At 34.2% G+C, this 23,923-nt stretch overlaps 1 protein-coding gene across 3 annotated transcripts in view; it reads right to left on the bottom strand.

Annotated features, from left to right (window-relative positions):
* Positions 1–23,923, bottom strand: part of SDCCAG8 (serologically defined colon cancer antigen 8) — a 101,553-nt gene that overhangs the window by 60,993 nt on the left and 16,637 nt on the right. For all 3 annotated transcript variants that reach the window (XM_026041083.1, XM_026041084.1, XM_026041085.1), the window contains exons 8-13: positions 22,308–22,496; positions 21,152–21,290; positions 18,726–18,878; positions 16,146–16,280; positions 13,489–13,605; positions 2,910–3,052 (exon numbers count right to left, since the gene is read on the bottom strand). In XM_026041083.1, coding sequence (XP_025896868.1) covers positions 2,910–3,052; positions 13,489–13,605; positions 16,146–16,280; positions 18,726–18,878; positions 21,152–21,290; positions 22,308–22,496 — 876 coding nt within the window. The remainder of the gene's footprint in view (positions 1–2,909; positions 3,053–13,488; positions 13,606–16,145; positions 16,281–18,725; positions 18,879–21,151; positions 21,291–22,307; positions 22,497–23,923) is intronic.

Raw genomic sequence — 23,923 nt, 5'->3', positions numbered from 1 at the left:
TATTGTTCTACACAGTCTCTCCACACGTTCTCCATCACAAAAGTTACAGGGAAAGGCAAACCTAAACTCTGCGGAAATAGAATAGAATTTTAGAATAGCAAACTGCAACCTTTCTTGTTTTTTTTTTTTTTTTTTTTCCCCCCACAGGCATATTTAATTTAAAAGTCATTTAGCTGGTATATATTCTCAGTGTTTGAAAAGTATACAACATAAGCGGAAGTTCTGAAGACAAAATACAGTTTTGCAGAGCATTTTCTTTTCCTCTTTAAGGCAAGGATTGCATATACTTYCCCTTAATATTCATTGTCTGCTTTTAATATATTTAAATCCAATGTTTTCATGCACATTTTATTACTCTATTTGCAATATCCAGAATCARCTTTCTCTGTAGTAATATACCAATTCATACAAAGCAAAGGATCCTCAGCAACCTCTAATTTTTGCCACTTAATTTTGCAACTTAATTCATGCAAGGCAACAGAAGACTATCCATAGTGTAGCAGTGATACAGGCCTCCTGCAAGCAAGTCCAGCTTGGTGAAGAGACTTGGATTTGACCAGCTGGTTCTGTCCTGAAAATAGGGAAATCTGCAAGATGAGGCCAAGGCCAGAATACCCAAGAGACGCACTAAATCAGTGCAATTTCTGCAACCTCCCATAGGCAGGACTCTAGAGCTTAAAATCTGTTTTCCTTGGCAAGTGCCACAGTGAATGAGTCTGCAGCTCCCATGGGATTGCCATTACCACTACCCTTGAACTATTTTCACTAGCACAGCTGCCATTTTAGGTGAAGGGATTAGAGAATGAAAACAGGCAGACTGCAAGTGAATAAAGTTCAGATGCTACAATAACGGATCTATGAAACCATTAAAAATATGGTTTGGTTCACAATGCAAAACTCTGGTGGTGCTGCAGATGCGTAATTTTTTTAACTTTCACTAATGTGGAAAATCTGTTCTGGCAGGAAGTGATTTGAGATGCTGAGGACGAGTTTAATTTCAGCAGCAGATCTTTTCCTCTGCAACTCTTGGGGGGAAGACTGTGAGAACAGCTCTAACCCAACCCTACCAGTATGTGAGGACAACAGGTGATACCTCAGGAGCAGTAAATCTGTTTTTTTCCCCTCCCTTCTTCACCAGCGACAGCAACATTACCTGATGTATTCCTGGAAAGCAGTCACACACTCCAAAGATAAGGATGATGAAAGAAGCTACACAGAACACAGAACTCTAGATTGAGGAATATCAAGGAGGAGGATCTGATCTGACTTCTCATGCTTTAATCAGTAGAAGTGTTCTGACATTATATGTCAGCATAGAAAGCATATTTTAACACTTACATGTAGAGACTGTATTCTGAATACAAATTAATAAAACAAGAAAGAAAAAAATAGAGCGTTAGAGTGGTGGCACTAGGTCAGTGTATTCAAGAATCTGTCTCCAGGAGCAAGTCTAAGTAGGTGTCTAYGAAAGAGTATCAGGCCAGGCAAGCACAGAGAAATACTTCCCCAAAATACTGTTTCAGGGTCCRGTGATGGGCAGCTCAGGAGCTTTCTGAGCCAGGGACAGTAGATTAAAAAGCTACCTGAATCATCTGTACATTAGGTACCCAGCTTTAAGGACTGTGTAGCTACTGTGTAAAAGTAGTCAGTAGTCCTTATTTTTACAAGTTCTGCATTTTAACAAAAATATATTGGCTAGTCAAATTTGCTCCAAGATATCCAAAGCCCTACTGCATATAATCATCTTTTTGCTAAAAGCAGTTTGGTAAGCCATTTGGTTAACTATCACAACAAATCATTATTAATAAAGTTCTGCTAAATCCAAACTTTGGATATCTTAACAACTCACCCCAAACTTTTTTCAAGTTCATTAACCTCTAGCATATTTTTTCTCTAAATACAGGCTGTCAGAGTGGTACTTTCTTCCATCTGTTAAACTACCGTGCTCTGAATTGCACAGAAATGTAGCTGAATAAAAAAAGCAATTCATTGAATTTAATAGTTTATATGAGACTATTTTATTTCCATTTACTCAATGGCAGAATCTCACAAAGCCTGAAGAGTACAAGACTTGGATAAATATGCAGGCAGTCTGTTGAGTGATAAAAATCTGAGCTTTCCCTCCCCACTGTGTAAAATTTAAACTAAATCATTTTTTTTTGTTAAGGATTGAATTAAAAGCTACAAATTTGTTTCTGGATGTCCATCCTTGAACAAAAAAAGCCTCACAAGCAAATAGAATGTTGAGTTTGTGGCAAAAGGAAATATTCCTACAAATGCCAAAATGGAAGCTGAAAAGAATTATTGGTGAGTTAACCTCCTGAAGTTTTCTAGCAAGGCATACCAAGTAGTATAGTAAATGCCTTGGGGCATTTTCATTCCATTCTTGGATGGGATAAACTCATGGAAAGTCTCACAGTGTTTACCACATCTCGACTTTGGGAAGTCACATTCTTGACTGTAATAGTGCTTTTTGACTGTTAAATCTTTCATGAAGCTGAACAATCATGTACATTGATATGTTCTTGTCGTTCTGCTACAGTAGCTTCACATTATCATTATACGAATTCCTATGCTWAAAGGTGCCATACAATATGATCTAAAATGCATTTTAATATATCTTTGTTGTATCAAACACGGCGACACCAGAAAGAGCACAACTGTGCTCTTCCACGCTCTTCTCTGCCCCGAAGTATGGTACCACACCACTGTAGCTAAACCCCATGATTCTCTTTCAGAAATTACAGTTCATAGATTTATTTTATTTATTTAAATCTCCATTTTTAATATGATTGAGGGCTGCACATCTAGCCAATTACTGCAAGTATCTATAACAACTGTTGAGAAGCCTGTGGCAAAAATTAGCAGAATGAAATTGGTACTATAGCATGTAATAGGATAAGGGGTACCTGGTGAGGTGCAGTTGGTGCTCAGATTTACTCAGCAGTTCTGTCAGTTTTAGACACTCCTCTCTGGCTCCTGTCATATCCTGCTGGGCTTGTTCCAAACGCTGTTTGTTTCCATGTAGCTCTAATCCCAGTTTTTCTATTTTCTTAGAAAGACATATAACCAAAGAAAGTTATTTAAGAAATACAGAGAAAGACATTCTAAGACAATAAATCTTAATGTGATCAAAGATCCTGAAAAATAACGCATTTTGTTTTAGAAGGTTATACCAGCTGAAGACAAGCAAGATAAAGTATTTGACATTACAATCTTAAGAAATGTCAAAATTTGTATCTCATTTAAATGCATTAATATAGAATCAATGTTATTTCTTTAAGGGCTTAAGAGATACATATATTTAATGATTTTCTGATTTTCCCATCTAACAGGTTGCTTATTTGTGTCCAGACTTTACTGTGTTTGAAAGCCAATAAGCAGAAGAGCAGAAGCCAGCTTCAGAAGTCACTGGACATACAGTGGCTCTTGTGCTTAAACTAAACCAAGTAAATCTAGCCTGGTTAATGAGTCTACTAATTTATTCTATGTAACCATCAGTGCATCTGAATGACTAGCACCGTTGTTTCTAGTGAAAAAATAGCAAACTTACTATCTCTAATTGTATCATTATAAAAATGAAAACAWTTTTTTTTCATAAATATTATTTAAATGGATATATTTTGCTTTTAGTCCATTTATAACAGATGTATTTTTAAGAACACATTTGCACCATGATACTGAATTCTATCATAATCATGCTTTTAATTAGGCCAGTGAAACACTGAATAAGCTAACAATGCATTTTTTAAATATAATAACCATTCTGCACTCCCTAAGGAGTTAGGGTTGAATAACTATTTTACTTAAATTCATGCCATATCTTGTTTTATGTCAGCTTCCTCATATAGACAAGCCCTAGTAGTTTCTTCAGTTAACATAATATTCATTCAAACATCCTAAAAGATCAAACAAATGTAATTTGGCTCCACCTGCACCATACTTGCACCTGAAACACCTTCACAATTATGTCTGTTCTTCTCTTGAAAATGTTAGCCTAAACGTTAACCTACTTTACAGTAATTCATGATATATCTCAGACAAAATATAACCTTCTCATCCAGAAAAAAAAGTTTTATTCTTTCTCTCTCTTTTTTTTTTCTTCTCTAATCACCTAACATTATCTACATGCTTTTTTCTTTTCAGACCTTTTAGAGAAGATCCATAATGGAAATGTTTATTAAAATTTGAATGCTGCCTTGCTTTATTACATAAACTACCTACCAAACATAATCAATAATTCTAAGTTCTAATGCAAGACAGAGATACTAATTGCAAAGTCATTAGTACAGAGCCCTCAAAACAATCTAACAACTTACTACACTGTTAAGATTATTTTAAAACCAGATATGCAATGGTATTCAGATAAATAATTTAACTGAGTAACCCCAGAGGTTTGCATRCTGTCTTGTAGAACAGAAGTCTCAGAGGATTCCCTACATTCTGCTTCGGAGCAGCAGCTCATTAATCTTATCTCCTATTCTTAGTAAAGTGAGACTTGAGTTCTTCCCTGTCTTTACAGGTTAGAGAAGTTTTGTAACACTATCAAAATGTGTTTCAAGAACACATCCATTCAGTAGACGTTTGAAAAACAAAAACACAATTTAGTTGAAAAGTATCAACTAAATATTTTAAAAAGCACAACTAAAAGTATAAATATTCTACAGTTACTCCTTCCTGGAAAAGTTTCAGTGAACAGATGGGCTATACATTTTCCCTGGAGTTAAACAAGCTCAGGTTCTGACTCAGAACTGGCCTGTAGGTCTAAGTACAAGAACCTCTGGCTCTGGTGAAAGTGTCCTGCCTTCACCGGTCTTCATCAGAGGCTCAGCCTGCAGGTTTGCACCCAAGAACGGATCCTTTGATTTTAGTTGTCATGAAAATGCAAAAAATAATTCACAAGCATCAATGCCATAACAGAATCTTCAAAGAACAATAGGAGTCTTACCACTTCCATGAAAGTAAATTAAGCTAGTCCAGCTCTTGAACAATAAACCATTTTACTCCTGTTACTTTCATCACTAACCCCAAAATTGAGTATCATCTTTTACAGATATACATACACATATCAGTATTTAGACACACACAGGGGTGTGTGTGTGTATTTCAAAACAGCAGTCTTCTAGAGGTCACCAAGATACACACTATATGAAAAGAAAGAATTCTAACGAAGAAATCTGGCAATGACTATGGCAGAAACAGTAATCAACTCATGAGAAAAAAGATGGAGGAAACGCATTGCTGTCCAAGAGAAGATGTTAACAACTTGAGAACCAGAAATGTCCAATCCAGGAATGCTGAGGGATACCAACTAAATTTTTCTTCTCCAAACACCAGACACAGTTAACTAAAAATAACTTAATAGGAGCCATGCATCATCATGGTGAAAACACCACCCCCAAGCTCTAAATGCTACATCTTACTTCCTTTTCATAACTCAAATAATAGTTTAAAACATGTAAAGTCTCAGAACTTTAGAACAGCTCATGCAACAAAAAACTAGCATCTTTTTTTTTTCTGGAAAAGATGAATCCCACACATGTGGGAACATCCTAAAATATGTCAAATCAACACCATCACTAGAGCATCACAGCATAAGTGAAATTAAAAATACAGAGAAATTTCCAGAATCAGTAAGTCCTCTTCACTGTTCCTGTAAGGAACCATATCCGGCAACATCTTTCCAAAACTATGCAGATTCAAACTACTTTCCATATTACTTTTAGTTCCCATTTCTTCTCCTGGGAAGCTGTAAACAGTTCTACATTATAGTTGCTATCTGGGCCTCAGCTTAATTGTAGGGAGAAACAGAAACAAACCACCAACTAAAGTATTTTGATGATAACTCCACTTCTCATGCAGTGTTAATTTGATCCCTCAGTGCCTATCACTTGTGATACAGCTTTTTGCAACATGATCAGATAGTATTTCTTCAAGATACTTAACTTTTCAATGTATGTGAGAGACAAGGAATAGTGTGTAGAACTGCAAAAAGACAGATGACAATCTTGCATTTAAGAAAATCTGAGACAGATTTTCAGTATAACAAGGAACAGAATTATCATAATGTATATGTACAACAAGACTACATTAAGGTTGGAACAGGCAACTTCTGGTGCTTAACTCTGCAACTTTAATATTCTTTTTCCTTAAGAATACAAATTTAAAATTGTTATTATTATTTTTAAAATATTATTCTGTGGCTTGCATTGCAGCTGCCTAAACTCCCAGGAATATCAACAGGCCCTTTGCTGTTGCAAGATAGCAGGTTAAGTCTCAGTAAGAGAATCATGGCTATTAGTGAACTGCAACATGTGAACATCATTCCCCATGCATATCCAATTCAGCTTGGAAAGCAAGGAAAGAAGTCATACTAAACAAAAAGTAAAGTACTGGTGAAATAGGACTGCAATACAATTTTAGTCTGTATGAATTATTCTTTTTTCAGCATTAAAACACAAATGTCTGTCAGTTGTAACTTTTTGAAGTTTACAGTATTCTTGGCGATTCTGTTCTTGTAACGCTCAAAATAAGTATTTCTTAATTTCTAATGTAATTTCTAATCTAACCATAATTTGTATTTCACAAGGCATTTTCAGGTGAGTACACTGTGGAGCTGCTCATTCAGGGAAATAAATGTAATTTATTGGAAAATGTAAAAGATGATTTTTCAAATACCAGCTCAATCTTTAAGTAGTCACTTGAGGAATTATCTGAAACTATCTTCACCTAGCAATGCTTATGTATGTGGTTTACAAAAAAAAAAAAAAAAAAAAGCTATTTAATTAACTAGCCATCTCTTTATCCTTATAAAATTGGATAAAATAAAATAAAGTCATTCTGTTTAAAATGAGCCAAATTAAAGATTAAAATAATTATTTAATTCTTTTCATACTGATGCTCATTCTATTGTATGCTGAAAAATGCAACTTTAAATTCCAAACTAGCAGATGTTTTTCATAGAATTTTAAATAGCAGCAAAGCTGACAGAGAAGACAACGCATCTTTTACAAATGAGAATGATTAAGCAGTGATAAAAGAACTCATACTCCAAAATAAATGCAGAAAAGAAACAACTTTAGAAGCCTTTTAAACAAAGGAAAAAATATAAAAAAATACAAAACAAATGAATTAGAAACTGATTTATGACATACACTGTTATACCAGTCTTCTTTTACATCAGGTAAAAAAAGCACACAATACAACCTAAAAATAATTTTGCACCGACTGTTATGTCATCACCTACATTCAGGAAACAATTCTGGAGGGGAAGATACTTTTGCGTTTACTTTTTTTTTTCCTAAGCCTTATTTTATATCATAATCATAAAAATTCAAGGGGCATAAAAGAGAATCAAAATTAGAGAAAGAAAGCAAAGACAAAGTAATAAAAAATATTTACTATTTTTCTAGTATTTACAGGTACATCCCTAAAAGGCAATCAACACCTACAAAAATCACATACACGTTCATTTAATACGTAGTAAAATTTTACAGGCCCTGATGCTCACGTGTTTATTTTCATTTACTAAAATAGCTCTTCAAGGCAATGAAATCAGTGATAGTGTATAGGACCAAAGATATAATTAAACTTCTTCAAAGAAGTGCCATAAGCATAGTCATTCAAGTACTCTTAAATGTGGCATGTAAAAGCAACAGGGAATTTTTGCAGGGTATTGAGCAAAAGGGTGTTAAATAGTAGCTGGGATTTCATCTCATTACTTTCCTGAAAATATTTGCTCTCAGGTTGCCAAAATATTTGAATTGCAGCAATGCTACAGGAACAAAACTTCCAAACTCAAGGAGATTATCACGGTAGCATTTTAACAGTCAACATAGCTGCACCAAAGATTAGAGATTATCAGCAGCCACTAGCCCCTACCAGGTAAGAGAGTGGTTTTGAACTACAGTAGAACAAGACTGTTTTAATGGTTTGCATTTATGGGGGTAGAGAGTAGATACTTTGCTTGCTGGTACAAGAATTTCAGAAAAGTAGGAGAGCACATGGCAGGGGTGGGAGGGGGAAGTAAAGTAGATTACTTTTACTTCATCATCAAGAAGCAGGAAAAGACAGGACTTCTTTCCTTCATCCTTCCCAACACATATTTGAGATGACTGATGTGGGATTTTCTCTCTTCCTGACCAGCATCAAGGGCTAGCTCGGAAGAACAGCTACATACTTGCAACAGAGAAATGATCATCACAACCTTTTACTTTTTTCTCCCGAGTAGTCTACTGGCACAATGACTATTGATAAGGCAACCATTTTTCTAGTCTAAGTAAAAAATACTTAAAGCAACTATTTCTGCAATTACATTGCATACACAGACATTATGCACAAATTGTGAACTCTTACTCCTATCTTGAATAATACCATATATAATTTTATACCACATATAATTTTATCTTCCCATAAACTAATGGGGCAAAATGGCACTGGATAACACCTCATGGATGAAGGTCACATGGGCCAACTGTACCTGCGAGAAAGAAAATGCTGGTTACAAAGTGGGACTGACAGATCTGTCTCCTTTTAGCAGGCCAGCTGCTTCAGCAAAGTATCTCTAAATGCAGAATAGCACATAAAATTCTACTACTAGAAATGGCAGTCCCAGAGATTTTCTATATAGAATGACGATGAAGTGAACTTAAGGAAGGCTCTTTGTCCTACGGATCCTTGGTGAATAGATGGGTGACAGAGGAAAGCAATATTGTGGCAGAGCAGCAGCCATACGATAATTATAACCAACCATTCCTGTCGTTAGGCATTCTGGGGTCCAAGATCAGTGTTCTTTCTCCCAAATTTTGATATGATCTAATAAGCTCAGTAAGATCAGGAAACTCACACCAAAGCAAACCATAAAGTATTCATATATTACTCCTTTCTTATTTACCCATTTTCAAGTTAGTGCATTTAACACTGAAAACAAATCAAAAAAAAAGATACAGTAAAAAAAAAAGAGTTCAGTTACAGTGAAAAGTTATCATATATTCTTTCTTTGTGCTTTCTTGTCCAAAAGCAGTTTGGTCTTGCTATTTCTAAAGCCTTATTATTCAAGGTCAGGCCATATAAGAAAATCAGGTGCTAAGCATTTCAAGTTGTCTGCAGTGTTTTGCCTTTTTCCTCCCACTAAATAGCATCCTAATTTTATTCCAAAGAATTTATTTTACAAAAAAATGGAACTTGAAGAGGATCTTTTCAATTATTTGGGTCACAAAACCTTAAGTAAAATTGTTCCTGGAATACTGACTTTTAAATATAAAATATAAACCTAACCATATTCATCAGGGTCACCAAATCTTCCAATTTTATTGAGTTTCAAAACATCTAGTGTTATTCTGAATGTCCCAGCTTGTGAAAAATGCCAGTTTCCATTTAAAGAAAATACCAGAGTTCTCATGGCTCTAAAAAGATCTAGAAACCTTGACTTCTAGCAATTAAAAGAAGAAAATATATGAAAAAAACTAATATTATAAAGTCTGACTCACAGAAGCTCTATACCTACTCTTGAAAAGACATTTCAATGAACCAGTTTGTCTTTAGAAGGTTATTGGTCTTGCATTGTACTGAATATCTTTCAGCATTTTCCGGATACAGATCAAATTTTGGCCTACGTAATTCCTGATGAAGACAGAGTCAGTAATTTCTCAATTTATAATTTCTGAATTTGATTACTATAAATCATGGATTTATGACAAATGAGATAAACATTCCCAAAATACCTTTTGGCAAAATGTTTTTGGACTACAGTTTTGACAGATTTCTATTTATCTGCAAAATTGTCATTCAGTCTATAGTATATTGAGACATCATTTAGATTCTTTTGCTTTAAACAAAAATGATCTGACATGCAGCTATTTCCATTTGTTTAGGTCATGCATATTGACCTACAATTACAATTTTGGCTCAGAAACTTAAATACAAGCAACTCCCAGCAATCTGTATTCTTCAGTATAACAGTTTTAGAGCTTTTTATTCATTCACCTACAAGATATGCAATAGAAGTCTGCAATTCCCCATTTCAAACCATGTCTGCTTTTAAGGACTGTATTAACAGAATTACTTTATAAAAGCTCAGATCAAGGGCTTGGATTTGTTTCTAACAAAATATTTATCTGATTTCTCAAAACACAATACAATAAAATTGAAAAGCTTCAGTAAGTTTCTGAAGTTGCCCTATGACTCTATTACAATGAGGCCACAATTCCCAGGGGCGTAATGTTAACAGTGTGAGCTAATAAGGAAGATGCTCAAATTGAATGGGCTACACAAGCCAATACTACAAACTGTTTTCACTTCTACATGAAGAAGCTTGCAAGAATTTATAGGCTGGATAGAAAGCATTTACAGGAAAAGAAACAAAAGGAGCAAATGATTAACAGCATACTTCATTTTTATTTTTGTGATACAGAGAATCAAAGAGCAAGTGATGATAATCTGAGGAAACGCTATTTTCCTAGCGTGTCAAAAGTATGATTTCTATTTAAAAAGTGYAAGTTATACCTTGTGGTACCTTCCAAACTCGCAAAAGTAGCATTATAAAGGTGAAGTGCTGCTGTGTCAAATTAGGCCACACGTTTTTGTTGTTCAGCTAACGGCTACGTGGGAGAGGGTGTGACTTTTTGCCAATATCGCTGTGCTAGGACAACCCCTAGTGTGGACACCGCTTACTGCTATGGAGGCTTTAAGCCACTAGCACCTGACAAGCTTGTCCCTAAGAAGGAAAAGCATCAGCTAAAGGACTGTTATTGCAGCACAGCCCTATCCACAACGGGAGAGCTAGGAGAGGGGGGAGAAATGAAATAAAATGGGCAAGGAGGTTGTGCCACCTTGTAGTAGCCTGGGCCAGATGAACAGATGCAGTTTTTGTGCGGAGAAGCTGTGTGCTGTACATCTTTTCTCTCTCCTCCATAATCCTAAGGCTAAGCAGGATCACGATGGATGATAGTACAAAATACTTATTCAATTTAAATGGTATCATTAGTCACTGCTTCTTGATTTTTAAGATATACCCATGTCAAACATTCATAGCAGGTAACTCATTGGTGCCAATATTTGTAATTATTCCCAACTGAGTAATAAAAAAGGAAAAGAGATGACAGAAAAATAATAAAAAAGCAGGAAGATATATATTCATTTAATTTTTAAAAATTATACAARTTTATTTTTGAAACATATCATAAATGCTGGTTTTTCCTAAAAGTATATGTACACAGACCAGATGATCCCAAAATATACCCAGAGATTTACCTATATTCTGATGCATGTAAATAACTTTTTTACCGTGATTTTAAAAATGGATTAAACTAAAACACTTGAAAACTACAATTTATCCACAAAATTTATCCACAGCAAAATTAAAAATACAGTCACTCCTCAAAAAACGTATTTTCAATTAACTAAAAGGCAATTTGAAACACAATACTTTTAATGAAGAAATAATTTAGTATTTAATATAGAACAATAACTCTGTTTAAACACTATTGTTCCTCTACTCTAAAAAATAAATATGTATTTATTATGAACAGATGGTGGCCAAGGAAGGTATCAACTCTGTTTCTTAGCCAGAAGGTCAGGTCATGGCTGAGAGACCAAAGAACAATTACTGTTTGCTATTCAGTGCCATATAAGATGAAACATTTTTTTTTTTTTTCTAAAATACAAAGCTAAGTATGATTAAGATAATTTCATTAAAAAAATGCAATCACTTGTTAAGACTTGCTCCTTTTAATTTTTCTTTTTTCTTTTCTTTTTTTTTAACATGTTAAATAATATTAGGAACCATAAAGAACTTTCTTATTAGCATGTATTCTGAATGTCGCAGTTATTGAATGGCTGCTAAATACTTGGTCTGAGTATTTCCAGATATTTTTTAAAGAAATCAATAGCCAYCTTTGAACAATTAATTACTTTAAGTAATTATTTAATCCCACTAATAATCTTTGCTRATAAGAACAACAGCCTGATCACCTCTCCTTAACTATGTCAAATTATAAATTACTCTATAAATTACCATGTTTTGGTGTATGCATTCCCACATTGAATAAAATACCAGTATGTCTATACATGAGGTTAAAATATTTAGTTAAATTTTGCAATTTGTTCAAGAGGCAATCCTGAAAAAAGTTGGAGAACAGGATTTAAAATCCAAGATACTTCTTCACATCCTGTTTTATTTGTATGCCAAGATTATGCCAACTCTTTTATCTGTGATATCTGTCAAGACACAGACGACAAGCCTGCTTTGTTTTTTAAAGTGTCCCTAGGCCTGAAGGAGGAAGGAGAAAAAAAAAAAAAAGAAAAAAGCCAGCTCCAAAAACAAAACACTTTTAAAGGCCCCTATTTGTCTGGGCTGTATGATCTCCACAATATATTAAGGAATTATTTTACCTAATAAACTTATAAACTTATTTTTTTTCCTTTTTTTCCTTTTTTCGATCAATGATTTCATCGATCATGATTTGAGTTAATTAAGAGCTTAGGTTGGAAGTGTGATGGCTAATAAGCTAGCCATCCTACAGGAAGAATTTTAGGTGCTGGTCAATACAACTTCAGAAATTCTGCATTTTTCTTTACATATGTTCTTATAGAGGACTGATTTGTACACTTATTTACTAGAACAGAAAATGTTTTAAAATCTATAGGCTAGGCTACTCTAATTACAAGGTGCATATAACAAAAATGATGCTTATGTGCACTGTACACATTTCTATGTGTATTCAGAAGACACGATTAGTTTCTTTTGAAAATCACACCCTATGAAGAGATAATTAAAAGTTTGAATAGAGGAAAAACTGACAGAGCCTTAACGAAAGTGCACTTCAAAAGATGTAGGTTACTACATCTGCTCAAGCTATTTGGCCAGTAAATTGCAAGTTACCCTGATAATCTTTTTATTGAGAGATATTATCTTACATGCCACCTGTAAGACATATACTCTTATGCTGCTCATATAGAACACAGTCTTAGATAATCAATAATTAATGCTTAGGGGAATTTTTACACAGTTATTCTTACTTTTTTTTTTAAACAAATAACTTTTTTTTTTTTATGAATTCCTGCATTCATTAATGTTGAATTTTTAAAGAAACAGCAAATGATAATCTTTTCTGACACAGTTAAGTTATATCGAGACTCCTTAATGTTTTGCCAGATTGTAGGTACTTTTTAATGTGTGGGTTTATTTGTGGAAAAAAAGGTGTATAGACATGTATACAGTACATAAATTTAAGYACATTCCTTGAATATACATATGATAGAGTAATTCTATATGAAAGCATGGGATGAGTATTATGTAAAACTGAACATACGAGGGCTGAAAACAAGAATAAGATACCGACGAGGCAATAGCTGGCTTGCTGCCATTAATTTAGAAACCGTTTAACACTAATAAATGACCACGATTAGAAAAACCAATCATTCCAACTTTCGAAACAACCCTACTTAGGCTTCTAATAACTGCAAAGTTATAGCAGTATTATCTCTTACCTGGTCCTTAATTTCAAGCTCCCTTATAGTTTTTGTTCTGTACTCTCTGAGCTCCTTTTCTGCCTCATCCTTCTTCATTTTGGTTTGATTCAACTGATAGCGCATTTCTCCACACACCTGTTAGATTATACAGACAACATGAGCTRTAGCTTGAAGAACCCATAGCCCAAGGTTTGCAATCAGATCTTTTGGTGCCCTCTAGAGGTCATTTAAATCCAACATATTTTAATTTAAAGATATTTTAAGACTACATATGGTAAATGTTTTTATATAAAAAGGTGGATCCGGGTTCCCTATATAGTCATTAACTTTGAAATATGCAGTGCCTTCTAGATTCAATGATATTTGGAACAAGATTTCGCTAAGTAAAATATTTATGTTGTAAATATATGTGCTACAAATACAGTTAAACTACAGTTGCTGGTTTTACATTCTTCTCTCATTCCCTTTAAAATCCCAGGAAAGTCTATGTCAACACTTTCACAATCTAGAAGGAAAGGATCTATCACATTCCTATTTAAGGGCATAGCTTGTCTTGCCAATTTTCCCTGGTAACACAGAAAGTGTTTAGATGTTAACGCAATAATTTTCAAAGTTAGATCAGAGCACTATATTCTTAATACAGTCTGAAGACATATTTTTTTTCTCTCACAGAAAACACTGAATTCCAATATATGCATAGGCCAGAAAAAAAGCGGTCACAACAGTATTTAAAGAAATTAAAGATCACTTCCACCAAAAATAAAAATAAAAATAAAAATAAAAATAAAAATAAAAATAAAAATAAAAATAAAAATAAAAATAAAAATAAAAATAAAAATAAAAATAAAAANAATAAAAATAAAAATAAAAATAAAAATAAAAATAAAAATAAAAATAAAAATAAAAATAAAAATAAAAATAAAAATAAAAATAAAAATAAAAATAATCTTTCTGTGCTGTGATGACAGCCAGCTCTTAGTTTGAGACGTAGAGAGACACAGAGACAAGTAAAAATGGAATAACCCCCCCTCCCACACAACTTTTGCTAATGATGTACTGGAATACCAGTTTTTCATTTCTCAATCTAAGCCTTTTAACAGATGATTTGATCGTATCTGCTGGGAACAGGAAAGTTAGTGGAAAAGCTGTCATCTTTTTGTCCTCATCCTCTGCAATCACCTCTAATTTCTGACTATTCATTTCATCTTATATATTAATCAAGCATAAACATACAGAAAAGATACTATTTTCCAAACCCTCTAAAAAGAAAAGTCACAKCTTCTCTTAGAGAACTTTCTTTCCAGCTCTCTCTCCTGTTTGCCCCACTTAAATGTTTAAGTACCAAACCTGTTTCCCAAATGTGCTTTTTGCACATTTGCACATGTGCTATGTGCTCTATGGGTGCTTTTAATTTGCTTCTATGTTCCATCTGTATTCCTCAATAATCTCTTTTCTCACACATTCAACATCCCAAATTCACATTATTTTTCAGGCTCCCACCTCTGCTCCTTTTCACATTTTTTTGAGAAAGGTGGGGTAAAGGGACAGAGATTACATCAAGAAAAAAAAAAATGTTGTAATTTTAATCAGCAGCATCACTTACAAATTCAAAGCATGGGAGGAAAGAGAACAGCCTGTGAATTCAGTCTTGTTTAAAGAATGGGAGGTAGTAAAGTGTTCAAACAAAGGAAAAGTTCTTAAAAAATCTAAAACAAACAGAAAACCTTGATACTAAAATATCAGTTTCAAAATATCAATTAAAAAACAAAACAACAAAAATGTAGGATGCAACTACATGGATTGCCAACTCTTTCTCTCCACTTTCTCCTTTCTTCGTGTGAAATGCCCTTTCCTCCAAGGGAAATGCAAAAACCACAGCCATCTTCTCTTTGCCTTTGGCTCCAGCACACACAGGGCGACTTGAGTAACACAGAGGAATCAGCAGATGGTGCTGTGCTAATAACTGATTTTTCAGGCACCTTGTATTTTAAAATACAGGACAAAATTATCTATTACCTCAAATATTTTTATCTGACTTCTGGTACATGCAGGAATAAAAGTATTTCAGACAAGCGTCAATTCGAAAAATATTGGTATTTACTGTTTTAAATAATGGCAGCATTTGGAAACACATATTTGGAAAGACAAGACAACTTGACTTACACAGCCAATAAAAACAGGCTATGGCAATACATTTAAATCTCGTAGCTCAACAGGTAGGACATTCCCCCAGGATATTGAGACCTCTCAGTTCAGAGCACAGACACAACCACAGCTTTCCAGCCTCTTGGGACAGTGTAGTAAAAATACAGCACAGACTACTATGAAGGGGTCACTCGATCTTTCCTATTAAAAGATTCATATTAGGTGATATTAATTGAAATAAGGACTGGAACGCTGGTGTCATCTCTCCGAGGAGATTTCTTCCAATCAGTAGGCTATGAAACTGCTCTTTCCAGCCCAATGGATATTTGTACCACTGTCCTTAAAAAATAAAGTAAAATAAAATAAAAAAATAAAAAAATAGTACTGCAGCACTATGAACCTAGCTTGAAAGAATAAAAAATTGAGACTTCAGAAACAGTTAAACAAATCTTTTAGATATTCCTAACTCACCTTTCAACTCCTCATGATAAACAAAACCAAGCTCAATACTTATATATAAATGCCTCTACCTTATTAATCTCCATTTCACGAGATGAAAACTGATGCTGTGTTTCTTCTAACTGGTTAGCTAGTGAGTTCTTCTCCCTTGTAATTCTCTCTACCTGGGATTCCAGCGTGGCCACATTCTCAGACATAGCTGTCACCTTGAAAGAAAAACAAAAACAAACAAACAAAATATTACAGTGAAGTTCAACCAACTACTAAACTAATCTTGTGGGACTTTCTCCTTGCAATTGCAGCTATGTATAAATAATATATCTTGAATTGCAAGGAATACATTATAAGCAAGAATATGGCAAAATGTGGCTAAATGATTGTAGAAGTAGATTGATTATTTTGTATTAATTTATCATACAGTAATTTATTTGAAACTCAGACTAGTCTCCAGGAATTGTTATCACAGACACAATTTCAGTAGTAGCAGGTTTACAGTAGCAAGAATACCAATTAACACTATCCATTATGCCTTCTGTGGGCTAATTTTGATAAAATTGTGTTTCCAGAATTACAAGCTTGCAACCACATTGCAACTGCTGATYTTAAATTAATTCTTAAGCTCAGACAATATTTCAGAACTGCAAATCAAAGCATGAAGCTGCACAACAAACATACTGGTGTAGCACATGAAAAATTCTAACACAGTTCAGATCAAATTTTGCTGGATAATGACAAAATATAACAATAAGACAGAGACATCCTGGGGCCATTTAGCCCTGAAGCTAACTAATATAAGTGGAAATAATGGCCTTTGACAGTTCTAGGTTAACTTATAGGAATTCAAATGGAAACATGGAAGATTATACATTCGTAAGTATTTTTCACCCATTCTACATGCACCTGATTTATGCATCATGCCAATTCRAACCTTCAAATGAATCACTCCATAAAATATTCACATGGAGATTAACTTAATGCACAGTACACAGTTTCTGCAGTGTGATYTTCCCCAAATTGTGGGTTAAGCTTAAGTAGATGGAGATCACATGTAAAAATTTATCATGTCTGCAAAGTCATCCCATACTCGTTCCTATTTACCAGGTATGACATTATCATGCTATTACCACTAAAGACTGCTTACACTCTATGTCAGTTTTGAAAAGATAAAAGACTAAATCCTGCAAGATGGAATCAGTTCCAATAAACTACAAGGCCATGGGTGATGGAATACAGAGCGATGTGGTGACAAAAAGAAGTGAACTTCATGCTGTAATAATGAAAGATATGAGATACGTCTAAATAGTCCATATTCTGGAATACATACTCTTCTGTAAAGTAAATCCATAATTAAAYAATGAACCTTGTAAGAAATACAACTTCCAACATATTAGAATTATTTGAACAAGGAATGCTTAATATATCCTGATGTTTTCAGGTCAGTGTTAATCTTCTATTTCAGTTTGTCCCGGCAATGGATTTTTGATGACCACTTGAAACAATTCACTTAAATGAGTGTAATATCACTTGCTTAATCTCTCTCACTCTACTTAATTCCTGTTTTGTTATCTGGAATTGCAGCCAAAGGTTTTGATCTCCCATATACCACAGCAGCTTTCAAAAGTTGCCATCCACTATCTCTACCAAAGCATCTCCTCTATCTTGAGCAGTTAAATCATTTGCCTTGTCTAGTGACTTTTCAGCTCATGCTCTCCACRTTTTCGAAACTACAGAGTCCATTTCTAAAAGGAGACAATTAAAATAACTAAGAAAAAAGCCATACAGTCAGAGAAATTCACTTTGTTTCCACCAAAATATGGTTAATTAAGTTGCACCTCAGGCATGAGAAACTATTTCATGGAGCTTTTATCTCTCTATGCTTTTTCCTACTTTTTTCTCTAATCATTATGTAAGTACCTTCTCTGACAACATCTCACAGGTTTCTTGTGTTAATATAAAGTTTCCTTGGTACCCTCCCCCTGGACAAAAGAGCTTTATGTTTTAGATACTCATATTACATTAGAATTTAGAAGCCTAAATAAACATAGTTATCAGGACTGTGTTGTAATTTCCACGATACAAGCGCCGAGATAAACTCTGTAAGACAGAATCTAAAAAGTTAATACAGTACATTTCTACTGGTCAGCAAATGAAGCATGTGAGTAGACCATAACTGAAAAAATATTATATAATATATAAATTATATAAAATGTATAACAACATAATATTTAGTGTCAAAGTTATAGAGTCCTAATTTTGGCATGCGCTGATTTCTGAATGCTTTACTTGGCAACCTACAAAATATGCTTTGGAAGAAGCTATGTAAGAATATTGTATCATATATTGCTTAGTTCTTCGTCATTTTGAAAAAGTACACTAGAAAATACTATGCTAACTAAAAAGAAAGTGCATTACTGAAAAACAACTAAGTGGATTAAAAACTGTGTCATAGATGACACAGCATAAAAGCCTATAACCACAGTCATTCAGATTAAGGATCACTTAGTCATGCACCAGTGCTTTAAGGCCAAGACGAAAGTTATTACTGAGCTATGCAAGCCAAAAATGAAATGTCTGCTAGAAAGGTCAGCTAGGAGAGACTTTGAAGAAGACTGAACAATCTTCATAACACACAAACTGAAAAGAACTCTTACCATGGCTGTCAAGTCCTCCCTTTCTTTCTTCATTTCTTCCCGCACGGCTTCTTTTTCATCATTCCTCTTATCTAGCTGGGCAACTAATTCCCTTTCAAGACGATTCTTCTGTCGTTCCATCTCACTTTTCAGCTGCTCACACTGGACTAAAGCCTAGAAAAACATCTTTATTTTTTAAGTGAAAGAAATCTAAAGTTTTAAACAAATATGACATTTACCTAACACTTTCAAGGAAAGTGCATTTACTCATGCACTCTGTGTTACCATCTAGACTAGAACTAACAAAACGATAGTACTTGGGTCTGCTTGTATACACATAGTTGTCCGACTTATTTATAATGCTATTGCATTTAGAAGTCATGAAGACAAAATGATATGCAGAGTACATTTCCCAAATGAATAGCAGTTCTTCTAAACTAACCCAATTATCTGACTTGCATTTAAAACGCACACATCACTCAAGAGTGAGTCTCCGTATTTGGCTCCTTGCAAACAGTTAAGACCAAGCTCACTGGTCCACCTTGGTGGAGGGAAATGGGACAAGCTGAGGTGGGGTTATGCATTCCTACTTGCTCTCCCTTGTAACGAATTACCAAGTGCAAAAGATAAGAAAACACCTGGAATAATTGTGTAAAGGTACAAAGACATAATTCTTTTGATTTTCAGGTTTTGATTTATCTTCTAAACAAACTAGAAAAATCTGTCAATTTATGCTGATGTCTCCCTGTCACAAGGATAAAACTAAGTGTCAATCTAAATGAGAAATATATTGCTTTCTTAAAAGAGAACCAAAGTACCCCAAAGGCAGCTTGCTAGCCATAAGTAAACTGGATTTCACTAGTATTTATTACATCCCGTGATAAAGRAAGCTAAAGTAACCTCTGTTTAGGAATACTACCTTATTTCTCCTTAAATTAGTTTTTTGAAACTAATGTTTCATATCTGGGCCGTTCAAAGGGGAAACTGATTAAACCGTCATTTTTACATGGGAGGGAAAGGATTGTTTATAGTTTTCTAAAGAAATACCTGTACTTGTAAGAAAGCTTCATTCATGCAGGAGAAGTAAAAGATTTTTTCCCCTTTTCATAAAAGAAGCAGCTTTTGAACATGGAAACTGGTCACAATCTRGACTTGTATACAGGACTTCATATCTCTTTGCTGCACTGAGGAGTGTGGCTAATAGAGACCCTACTGAGTGGCTTTCTTTTTATGACAGAATATAAAGAGTATAGCAATGAATTCCCATCTCATTAAAGGTTGATTTCTCTAAGTAAGTTTTATTACTAGGCCATTATTCTGATATGATCTGTACTGAATATGGCTTTGAATGGATTTTTTTWAATATTATAATTACAATTTCCAACAGCAAGATGTGGCAGAGAAGATGATAGATACCTTCATTTTATTGCATGGATCAAAAAATGGGGTATTGAGCAGTTTTAAGTGACGGCAAGCTAATAACATCAAATATCTAAAAAAAGTAAACTTAATAAAGCTATATAAAAATTTAATCATGCAGAATGAAACACATAACTACAAGTAAATAGTGAGTTCTGAAGGAGTCTTTATCTCTCTTTTAAAAAAAAGTTCTAGTTAAAAAAGTTCTGAAGTTAAAGTTAATAAGTATATAGAATTTTGAGTTCTTTCATATTTTTCCCATAAAAAGACTACAGTCAAACACACTTGCTTATRGAATTGCATAAATAGTACTTACTACTGCTGCTTAATGAGACCAGAAGACAACTATTTTATTAAAAACACTGTCGTTTCATTAAAAATAAGTTCTCTGATTCCACTGTAACTTCACAAGTTATACAGTAGATGTCACTAAATATCAAGAAAATAATTCAGCTCCCTATCAGTAGATTATGTACAGTAATTAGAGCTAATACAACCATTAGATCAAAAGTGATTTTATCATTATTATTTACATGGTACCCAAACGTTTCATATAGATAACATTCATACAGCAGTTATCTTCAAGGAGTTAAGTTAGCTAATTAATCCTTGGACAGCAGTCTTTTGAAGAAAAAAATTGCAGACATTTTTAAGTATTCTTTCAGGAGCAGCTCAGTAACATAATCGTCTACATGTCACGAATATCTTTCAAAATTCTACCTTTAGTTTTTTATCATCTGTGAATCTTTATCAAAATTTAAACGATGGCCTGAGGATACAGCACACATCATACAGCCTCAGATTATAATTTAAAAACCCAAGTGTTCACAGTGTTCATTTAATGTTTTCTCATGTAACTGCTTAGAGGAATTACCCACAACGCTCTCTGAACACTCCTTTCTTTTGAATTTACAACAGTGCAGCAGCATGTGGTAAAGGTCTCACAAATGTATTGTCTCATGAGCACGAGTATTAAGTAATATTATAGTAGTTCTGAATATCGAAAAGCTTTCACATGATAAATTTACCTTTGTTTTTTCCAAATTTGCCTCCTCTGCCATTTGCACAGCTTGCTTTACTTGTTCATAAGCATTAGCCTCTCTTTGCTGCAAGTCTCTCAGGTTCCGTCTCACTGAAACAAGGGCATCCATTAAATCATCTCTTTCTCTGCATATAAAAAAAGAAAAATGTTTCTTTTGTATCTTTCTACAGGAGAAAAACAGGTATATAAATTATAAAAATAATTAACAAACACAGGTGGTAAGGTAAGACAGCATGAGTTAAATTTGAAATTCAAAGTACTTCTAAAAAGTCTGCTTGGCAGATACTGTGGGGAGAAACAGTTAATGTAAAATAGAGAGGGGRAAAAAATCTTACAGACTAAGTGTTTAGAAAAGTGTTTACTTATCTGGACAAATGAAAAATCAACAACCCTTTGACTACTTCAAATAAACTACTGAGAATAAACTAAATAAGGCTTATATAGTCTACACTCCCCCTCAATTAAATAACTAAAATTAAATATATAAAATAACATTTTATCTTTTAATTGTTTCACATGCGGAAAACTTAAGAATATTAAGATGGTATAATTGTCTCAATCTGCAAATAATTTTATCATTCAAATCAAATTTCACCCTGAAAATATTCTAATTCAGTGGAGCAGCACATCCGGAACCAAACCCACTGATCCAAGTAAATCCAAGGAAATAAAAGAGGAGGGCATTGTTTGTTTGTTTCTAAAAGTCCCCAAAGAGAAGGAAAATAAAGCAAAATTCTAAAAACTCTCAACTACAGAAAGATAGAGAATTTCTGTAGAAAATGATTGACTGAAATACATGGTTTCTCATGTGCTTGTCCTGACAGTGAGGGGTTTTCTTGCAGAAAAAGCTCTGGAAACACAGGCTGTCAACATACCAGTAATCTGAAGAGCCTTAGGTACCATAATTACAGAACATGATTTTCTTTCCCTGTTGAAAGAAGCAGCAAACTACTAAGGTTTTCAAAATGCCAAGGAACTAATCCCATAGTCTGCCATGGACATGAGTGTTATAACAACTCAGGGCTCAATTGTTCTGTAAAAACCCATCTCYATTAATGCAACCAGATGCTACTAAAAGTTGGCAGAGTTTCATGCAAGCAACTGTGCCTTACATTAGGAAGAAAATACTCCCCCAAACTTACTTTGTTAGCCTCTCGATGGTCTGCATGTGAACATTAGAATGAGTCTGTGCAAGAACAGCCTCGTGTTGTGCACATTTCAGACACAGACCACCAACCCGAGTGGCATTTGTGGTTGAAGTGAGTGACTTCTGGTGTTTTAGTCTTCCTTCCAAGTCTTGGCAGGTCTTCTGAGATTCTGAAAGATCTTTTCTAGAAAAAAAGAATCAAAAATGCCATTTGAACAGCAATCAAACATTTCTACAGGTTATATTTATAGGTAATATACTACTACAGATATGACATAATAACAGTAAGAATCCTTCTAMTATATATTTTGTATTGTTGTGTGTTTTACAGATGTCAACAATATAAGAAAGATCTTCACAGAGAAATAATAATTGAACAAACCAAAATTAAGACAGAATGATACTAATTTGTTCTTTCCTTCTGTAAACTCAGAAAATAGTTGTTATTCGGAAAATTACGCGATAAAACAGAGTTTTCCATATTGTTTTAACTGAGTAATAAGTCTAATATCAAGAAACACTATCAGCAGTGTAAACACATCGATATTCTAAGAAAATAAACGTTTGCTGTCTTACCATCAGCACCTCCACATGTATTGTCTACTTTCAAATTAACTGTAAATTGCCAGCATAAAAGCCCCATATGCTTCCTCAAAAAAATCCAGATGTATTTAGCACACTTGCTCTGAGCCAGCAATACATATAAATTTCATATCAATCACTTCTTCAGAAAAACACGTTGTTTTTTTCCTTAATTTCTCCTGTTTTTGTCTTCTTCTTCTCACCAGGTGCTCTGAAGCAGTTTCTCCAAAATTTCCAAGCATCTGACAGCCCCGGCAGAGCACAAGCAGAAGGAACGCTGACATCAGGAAGTTCCAGACAAATGCACACTGTGCACATATAGATCAATTTGACAAATTGTGCAATGAGTCCAAAGCTTTGGGTTTGTTATGCAGGCCATCTGGGCAGCTTACATATAGTAAGTCTGACACATTCTGGTTCCATTGCATTCACCGTGCACATGATATATACACTGCATGCATGTACATTTCCATCTGGGAAGTCTTCTGTGAGCCTTTTCCCATTTTGGTAGTAATTCTATTAAACATATTACATACTATAAGCTGAAAAGAATTTGCTCCATATAGTTTCTTAGATGGTTAGGGTAAAACAGACCTATTGCTTGGAAATCTTAGGCAGAGATCAACAAGTCCAATGTAAGCTTATGCTTTAATTTAAAAGCGTTGAAAGCACTAGAATTTCTGACTTGAATAAAATTTGGCAAATGTAGAAGTTGTTTTTCTGAGCTTAGACTCATAAAGTCCCTCTGGAGAAAGCAAGAAGAGGTAGTATACAAGTTTATCTTGCACTTTTAGCAAAGATAGAAGTTTACTCCAGAATAACAAAGTACTAAGGTGACTCCCTATAGCTCTGGTTCTCCATAGCCTGCTCTCTCTATTCAAATGGCTGATACTTTGATGAGTATATAAGGACTTATTTTCAGGTATTCCTGTGTGTGAAGGAATATACGTTACGTGAAGGAATATACGTTACGTGAAGGAATATACGTTACGTGAAGGAATATACGTTACGTGAAGGAATATACGTTAC

Source organism: Nothoprocta perdicaria, unplaced genomic scaffold, assembly GCF_003342845.1.
Source record: "Nothoprocta perdicaria isolate Ctin4 unplaced genomic scaffold, notPer1 scaffold_278, whole genome shotgun sequence".
Classification (NCBI taxonomy): domain Eukaryota; kingdom Metazoa; phylum Chordata; class Aves; order Tinamiformes; family Tinamidae; genus Nothoprocta; species Nothoprocta perdicaria.
This window is presented reverse-complemented; position numbering and strand designations above follow the sequence as displayed.